Here is a 7,974-nt window from a genome sequence, read left to right on the forward strand (position 1 = left end):
ATGTGATGTGTTAAGGATGGTTCTATGATGAAGCTCCATGGCAAGCTAACAATGTGATTATGCCCATAGCAGTGTCTGCATTTAAGTAACCCAAGCAACCTCCATAATCTCATTTAGTAAAAATATAAGGGCCTATACAAAATTTCATGTTAATAAAATATGTTGAGTATTGGCCTAACTATCAAATCTATTGTCAGTGGTCTGTGGTCATCAGTATTGACCTAAAGTCCAAAAAAGAATCATTCACAAGGTTGTGAAATTTGGGTGGCTAAGAATCACCACTCGTCCCATTTATTAAGGAAATCATCCCACATAGCTGCAGCAATTGAATCCCTTAACGAGTACGCAAACTGTTCTTGCATTGAAGAGAGAAACTGGACATCAGGTAGATCATCGGGGTCTGACGGTTCATCCACTGGTGCTGCTCCAACGCTATCAAATAACCACTCATTCCTTTCCTCGCGGCGGATGAAGTTGTGCAGAACACATCCAGCAATGACTATGTCCCGCTGAATCTGAAAGGAATACTGAGGAGCAAGTTTAAGGATAGGGAATCTAGCCTTCAACACATTGAATGATCTCAGGATAGCATTCCTCAGAAAACAGTGCCTATGGTTGAACAGCTCCTTTGCATTTCTGGGTAGCTGATTCGCACCTCTGAACTCGTATTGCTGGTATCGAACACCTTCAAAAGGAGCAATAAACCCTCCTGTATTGAGGTATCCCGAGTCTACAAGGTAGTACTTTCCTACAAGACCAATACAAAGGATATAAATAAACTCAGCAAGTTATTACAAATGTAATAATACATTGCATTAACAGATACTGAACCTGAAAATACAGATCACATACTGTCAAACCTTCAGGTATTTGCGGGAAATTCTGATCTGGGTTGTCAAGGACTGCCCTTAACACATGCGAGTCTGTGACAGAGCCTTCCCAACCAGGATAAATGAATATAAACTGCAGGTCAAATGTGCAGGCTGCCAGTACATTTTGAGATAGGATACCTTTCTTATTTCGAAATCGAGATTGATCTTTGGCTGGAACATGAGCAGGAATGCTCATCCCATCAATTACTCCTATGCAATCCTGAAATCATAGAGGAGTAAGGGGAAAAGGTCAGTCAACTATCACAAGTAGTAAATAAAGGAGTCAATTTGAATTGAAGAGAGGATACCAAAGTGAAGAAGCAAAAAGGTCATTGGAAAACCTTGAAATACGGGAAAAACCTAGCGCTGTTGATAACTTCTGGAGGTGTAGTGAGCTGAGGAGGCTGCAAGACTTCACGAGATAGTGATTTAATAGCCTTCAATACATTATTAAAATGGCGGCTAATGGTTTCACCAGAGTGATGAAACCGCTCTTGAATCACTCTATTACGTTCATTGTGGCCAATGATGTTTAAAAATATTGCTAATTGCTCCTCTATCATTACACCTGCAGTATCACGTAGCATGGCTCGTTGACGGAGAATGTCACACAACTTGTGAAATACATGCTTGTCCATCCGCAACATTTCCCGGCAGTAGTCATCATGACCATTCAGCACTTCTGACACAAATTCGCATCTCCTAGGAGATAGACAACGAGAAGGTTGCTTGGTTAGACAGCTGTAGTAATAGTAGCCAGCAGCAGCCGCAACTAGTTCCATCTCATCCAATTCTAGATCAATGTCTTCCATGCTTATTGGTGCATCTGTAAAGATAGAGTTCAAGGGTTCGAATGGTGCAAGATAATATATCTTTCTCATCTATTGAGTTCAGAGCTCTATAAAGCATTCTAATCATGCATAATACAAGTAAAAAAGTAGTTTGAAAGAAAACTGCTCTGTTTTTGTTTGCATTCAGAACTTCAAATTGATAAACTTGGAAACACAGGCATTACCCTTGTAATCTACTTAAACTGTACAAAAGTATTGATCATTTAAACCAAAAACAAAAAGTTTTCTCAAACAATTTGTGCAGAGGAAACCCCACATTTGCCCTGCAACCATGGCAATCTTTTCTCATCCTTAAGAGAGATGAAAACCTCACGGGCATTGGGGTGGTCCTCAAACAAATCCAAAGCAAGAAAGTATATCCGATCATCAACACCTTGCGTCTCATCCAACAATTTGATGCACTTGCTTACGGAGAATCTGTCCTCACTCTTCATAATTGCACTTGCCCTCATCTTCGAAGCAGCAGCTATCTCCAGCATGGCATCCACTATAGCACCACCAGCAGCTTTCCTTCCTCTCTTCCGGCTGGCACCGGAACTAGATGGCACGCCAGCATGGCGTTTGTGTCCATCCAACATGATTGCATCGTCTCCAGAGCCCGAAGAGCCATCCTCATCCGCATAAGTCATGGCCACTGCAACACCAAAATGCACACAGCTCAGGTCTCTATATCACAATGTATGGCATTGCAGAAAGGAAAAAAATACACATAAATTCGAAATCACAATAAAGGGAAGGCTCCTGAAACATCAATAATCTCAGAACTCAAATTCGTCCCCACCCAGAAAAAAAAAATTCAAAAAGCCAGTTCCATAGTAGCAAAATTTCAATTTTCAACAACATTTTTTTTAATATGGCAAAAACGAAAAGGTTTTCTTCAGTAGCCCCAATTATTAGGAAATTTGGAAAATTTAGCAGTTAGTAACCAATATTAAGAGAGAAGTTATACTTGCTTCCTTTCCTTTTCTTTTTTTTAAAGAACAAAAAAGATTTTTTTTCATAGCTAAAGAGAAAGTTATTCGACCTCGGCATGCAAAATATTTAGAAAAAATCGACCTTTTGCATTGGATTGGCATGCTATTTGACAAATGAGAAAGGAAGAAAAGCTTCGTACCTTTTGACAGAGCGAAAGGAGCGCGGGGTTCTTTCGATTTCTGAATGAAGGAAATCGGTACAGTGGGAATAATGTGGGGTTTGGAAGAAGCGCGATTCGAATAAGAGCGGTGAAATCAATAATAACTGCTGAAAACCCTAACACAATGGAAATCGTAGAAGAAGACAACGACGAAGATTACAGAATCCCCAAAACCTCCGCCATTTAAGTTTAATCGCATTCGTTTCACTCCCTTGTACACTCGATGCCAGTGTACTCTTTTGGTTTTTGACTCTTGACTATTGAATCCAATGTTAATAGGGTTTAATTTTGATGCATAATCTAAAATATTTTGTACAATTGTATAATTATAATTATTTTTTAATAATTATTTATATAATTAATATAAAAATAAATTATTTTTATTAATTAAATATTATATAATTAAGTGTACATATAAAATAATTATCTTAAAATTAAATTCTATTTATTAAAGTGAAAATTCTGTGTAAATATCAAATATTTTGGTATTAAGACACATGAGTTTCCATCTTTTATTAATAAGAAATTTTGCATTCATTGTGCGATCATTTATACAAATAAAACATCAAGTTATATATGTATATAGGTTTTACAATTTTATAAACCATTAGAAAAAAAATTAAATAAAATTTTTTTAAATGTGTTTAATTGAAATTAAAAAGAACGGATTTTTATTTAAATTAAATAATTATATAATTTGTCAATATATATAAATTATTAAATAATTACTTAAATAAATAATATATCATATTTCGAGTGTTGTGACTTAATTTCTATTTTGATTATATCTCAGGTGTTAAGACTTAAATCATATTTTAAATGTATTTTAGTTTTTGAGTGTTTAGTATCTGTTTTTTAACTTATCAGGTACGTTCAGAATATCATAGCTTATAATCTTAGTATTATTAGACTCATAATATCTAAGATGTAGTATGTTATTTACTTAGATAATTATTCTATAGTTTATGTATATCGATAAATTATATAATTATTTAAAATTTAAATAAAAAATCCCTAAAAAAAACCCATTTTATCATGTTTTGAAAGCCATGAAAATTTATTTAACATTTTAAAACAAATAAACATGGTTGATTTAATTAATTTATAAACCACTTTGTTAGAGTTCAATTTTCAGCACGAAGAATAGTACTACTTAAGTAAGGTCATATTTTTAACATAAAAATGCTTTCAAGTTGAACAAATTATTTTTAATAAGGATAAACCTATAAATTTTTACTAGAAAATACCTTCATAAACTTTATACAAAAATAAAATTCTACACTATTTTATTTTATAAAATATAATAATTTTGATTTCTTTCTAAAAAAAAATTAATGCTAACAAAATATGTATCAGTAATTTCATATTAAAAAAATTAGGAGGCAAAACAATATTTTATAAATATTTAATCATATGTTATCAAATTAACTAATTTTTTAAGATGTTATGTGCTCAACAGTCAACACACACCAAGCGAGTTTCTCTTTCAAGTTTGAACTGTAAGCCTGTAACGCAGTCCATTCAATACGATGTCGTTTCACTCAAAACTACTCAACAAAACCCTCTTTTATTCCCTCTTTACCCTCCGTCGATTCACTACCACCGCCACCACCACCGCCAAGCAATTTCCCGCTAACCCAACCTCCACCTCTTACGACGAACTCACCAATGCTGCTGGAAGCTCCGGCGACTTCCATGCTCTTCGCGATGCCCTCAACAAGCGCATCCAAGACAACTGCTTCAACACCAAGTCCACCTTCAACTTCGTCACCGACGAAACCTTCTCCTCTTCCCTCCTCAACCACCTCCTTCAAACCCTATCCGCCCTCAACCGCGGCGTCACGCGCAAGAACGCGTTCGATTCCCTCATCACGCGCCTCTGCAAGCTCCAGCGCGTCGATGACGCGCTCCACGTCATCGAATATATGGTACGTATCGACGCCGGGGGCTGCCGCCCCAGTGCGACCACCTTCTACCCCGTCCTGAACCTCCTAACGCGCCAGAAAGCCATAGACCACGCGCGGCGCGTGGTAGATTTCATGTCCACGCTTGGCCTGAATCTGGATCTGACGGGACACAACTACTTCCTCGTTGCGCACTGCTACGCCGGAGACGTGGCTGCCGCCGCCGGAGTTTTGAAGAAGATGGAGGAAGATGGGATTGATGCGGACGCGCGTACGTTCGACGCGCTTGTGTTGGGCGCGTGTAAAGTTAAGAAGGTGGACGGTGGTATGATGCTTGTGAAAAGGATGGTGGATGATGGAGTTCCTATTTTGTATTCAACGCACATGTTTGTGATTAGGGGTTTGTTGCAGATGAAATGCTATGAACAAGCTTTGAGGTATGTGAAGGGTTTTGGTGGAAAAGATAAAGCTTTGGATGCTGAACTTTTTGGGTATTTGGCTAGCCAGCTTGTAGGGTTGAAGAGGATTAAGGAGGCAGTGATTGTTTTGGAGGAAATGGACCAAAGGGGTTTGCCAATGGGTCACAAATTGAGAATCTTTTATGAGAAGAATGCTGGAAATGAGGATAAAGGGGAGAAGAAGAAGGAGAAGAAGAGGAGTGGTTGATGGGGTTGAAATTTTCAGAGTGAATGTGAAAGTGTTGGTAATTACTACAATTTTTTTTTATATTGTGAAAATGAGGGGCTTATAGTTTGTTTAGTGCAATGATTGTTTTTTAGTGAGAATTCATATTTTTGAGAGTTCAACATTGGGGAGGGAATTTGAAACATGACAATCAAACAATTTATTAGGAAATACTTGCATGCTAGTATTAGTATTTATTACTTGTAGTTGTAGGAGAAATCATAGGATATAAACTGATGTAGTGTTGTTATTGTTAAAGTTGAGAGAAAAAAAAAATTGAAAATTTTGTCTCTGCAATAGTTTGGATTGCATATCAATTCATGTTAGTAGTAGATAGAATAACTGAATCTAGACTTCTAGGGTGAAATGGGTTAACATGAGTAGAATTATGGGTATAAGGAAAATTTTGCTGTGTTCGTTATAGTTTTACCAATATGCTGCTTTTGACTTGAAATTGAAACTTGAAAGTATTAGCTCGCTAATTACAAACTACTTTTGTATGTGGTGAAAATTCCTCCATTTTCTTAGTTTTAAGTAAGTGTTTGTGATGATACGTGGCAGGTTAAGGAAGTTTATTGTGTAAATTAAGAGTTTCGTTTTATTTTGGATTAACTATTGTTCTTACTATTTACTGATTTAAAGATGATGTGAATTAACCAAAACAAAAGAAGAAAAAGAATGACAAAAGATAATTCCTCTTTGTAACTCTCTGTTGGTTCTGTCTTTGATTTTTATGCTCCTTGATTTGCTTTAACTTATAGCAGGTTAGACAATGCTTTAGTATAGCATTTGCATATTATGAGCTTTGAATGTCAAAGTCCTTAGCAACATGGATCAAGTTTAGAAATGCTGATGAGGTTTTCTGTTTTAGCTATAATTCTAGGAATTATTTGCAAGAAAATTTTCTACTTATTTTATGGTAATTGCTATAGATTTTCAGTCTTTTATGTGTGGATTAGATAAGTTGTTAGGTTTTACCATGGTTATAGAAATCACATGCTATGAATATAGAATTAAAACCCTAAAATGGTTCTTGAGATTGGTATTGTGCACTAAAATCGTCCCTGAGAATCCAATTGTATCAATTACATTATTGAGATTGACAAAAATGCACCACGTTAGTCCCTGACCCATTTTCCATTAACGACGTGATGACATGGTTTGATGAAATGGGCTGATAGAGACACGTGTCACTATGATTTGACCACGTGTAATGGTATAATGATGTATTGACCAGTGACATGTGGCATGCTGATGTGGATGGTTGTGCCATGAGTCACATGTCTGTTTGTGCCACATATCGCAACAGTATTTGTCCATGTGTCATGCATTATGTCATCATTGTAACTGCACTAAATTAGCCCCTCACTTTGTTTTGGAAATGAAAGGGACATGAGAGGCTGAAAGTTTTCATGTGGAGAGCTGCTCACGGGCGACTATTCACAGCAGTAAGAAAAGCTAGAGTGTTCGGCTCAAATTCAAAGTGCCCCCTTTGTAAGGATGTAGAGGAAACAACCTTATATGCACTTAGGGACTGCTCAAGAACCGCTTGGATTTGATTTCAATTCATTCTACCTAGTGTGATTCCCATATTCTTCTCTATGGAGTTTTAAGACTGGATCAACTTAAATCTGAGGAATAACATGGGAAGAAGATCTCAAACATGGCGAGAGGAGTTTATTACTACATGTTGATGGATTTGGTATTGGAGAAACAAGAAAGTTTTTAATCCACCTTTCACCAGACCACCAAATGCTGTCAAGGTTATAAAAGAGGCGATCAAAAGAAGCAAAAAAGCTTTTGACAAAAAAAAGTGGTATCCAGTGAAAGATGACATACTATCCTAGTAAGATGGAAGCCGCCAAAATTGGAATGGGTAAAGCTTAATGTAGATGGAGCAAGAAAGGAGGAGGAACGTGCTGTTGGGTGTGGGGGTTTGATTAGAAATAATAAGGGAGAATGGATTGGAGGATTTGAGGCCAGAATAGAAGAGCAAGGCAGCATCACCCATGTTGAAATTTGGGGAATACTCAAAGGAATGAAAATGGCATGGGATCTCGGTATACGGAGGATAATAATTGAAACAGACTCGAAAGAAGCTTATGATTGTATTAACATGGCTGAAGAAGAAGGACGATATCAAAATGCCCTCATTCGGGACATTTTCAACCATTAGATACATGTATCTTATTCTTGGACATTCCACCTGTGTTTTTTTTTTTTTTTTTTGTTGGTCAAGTGGATTGGACAACTTCCAATTCTAGGTTTCACAACACACACCCACGCATCTACACTTTGAGGTTTTATCAAACCTTATCTTAGTCTCAGCTGGAGTTCAAACTTGGTGCAGCTTGTTTAAGGGTAAGGATGTACATGGTCCGATGTAGCTCAAATATCCGTGTTGGACATGAATATTTTAGGTATTATTTTAGTGTGATTTTACTAGGTTTAAGATTAAATAAAAATCTAAAAAATAGATTCGATTATTATTTAGGTTTGGGTTCGGGTTAAAATGAACCCAATTTTAT

The 7,974-nt window shown here is 36.6% G+C and overlaps 2 protein-coding genes across 5 annotated transcripts; one reads left to right on the forward strand and one right to left on the reverse strand.

Annotated features, from left to right (window-relative positions):
- Positions 1–57: 57 nt before the first annotated feature.
- Positions 58–3,119, reverse strand: LOC112801771 (uncharacterized). 4 transcript variants are annotated; one of them, XM_025844686.2, is made up of 5 exons: positions 2,838–3,119; positions 2,097–2,357; positions 1,214–1,698; positions 861–1,092; positions 58–748 (listed from the first exon to the last, which is right to left on the reverse strand). In XM_025844686.2, the coding sequence occupies exons 2-5, from the start codon at positions 2,350–2,352 to the stop codon at positions 276–278; spliced, it is 1,446 nt and encodes a 481-aa protein (XP_025700471.1). In that variant the 5' UTR covers positions 2,353–2,357; positions 2,838–3,119; the 3' UTR covers positions 58–275. The 4 variants fall into 4 exon arrangements, with proteins under 4 accessions (XP_025700471.1, XP_025700472.1, XP_072093479.1 ...); XM_025844687.3 differs by having other exon boundaries at positions 1,011–1,092; positions 2,838–3,099; XM_072237378.1 differs by having other exon boundaries at positions 1,011–1,092; positions 1,980–2,357; positions 2,838–3,004.
- Positions 3,120–4,069: 950 nt separating this feature from the next.
- On the forward strand, positions 4,070–7,974 carry LOC112801772 (pentatricopeptide repeat-containing protein At2g40240, mitochondrial). The gene is made up of 2 exons (XM_025844688.3): positions 4,070–5,465; positions 6,835–7,974. The coding sequence occupies exon 1, from the start codon at positions 4,388–4,390 to the stop codon at positions 5,426–5,428; it is 1,041 nt and encodes a 346-aa protein (XP_025700473.1). The 5' UTR covers positions 4,070–4,387; the 3' UTR covers positions 5,429–5,465; positions 6,835–7,974.

This window comes from Arachis hypogaea, chromosome 5 (assembly GCF_003086295.3).
Source record: "Arachis hypogaea cultivar Tifrunner chromosome 5, arahy.Tifrunner.gnm2.J5K5, whole genome shotgun sequence".
Lineage (NCBI taxonomy): Eukaryota > Viridiplantae > Streptophyta > Magnoliopsida > Fabales > Fabaceae > Arachis > Arachis hypogaea.

Bases quoted from the DNA above. Each gene is read 5' to 3' on its own strand.
- LOC112801771 (XM_072237377.1), bottom strand. From the start codon at position 2,352: ATGACTTATGCGGATGAGGATGGCTCTTCGGGCTCTGGAGACGATGCA. The intron at 1,699-1,979 runs GTGGGGTTTCCT...CTATCTTTACAG, and splicing joins GCCATGGTTGCAGGGCAAAT to ATGCACCAATAAGCATGGAA. The intron at 749-860 runs GTTTGACAGTAT...TTGGTCTTGTAG, and splicing joins TTTCCCGCAAATACCTGAAG to GAAAGTACTACCTTGTAGAC.
- LOC112801772 (XM_025844688.3), top strand. From the start codon at position 4,388: ATGTCGTTTCACTCAAAACTACTCAACAAAACCCTCTTTTATTCCCTC.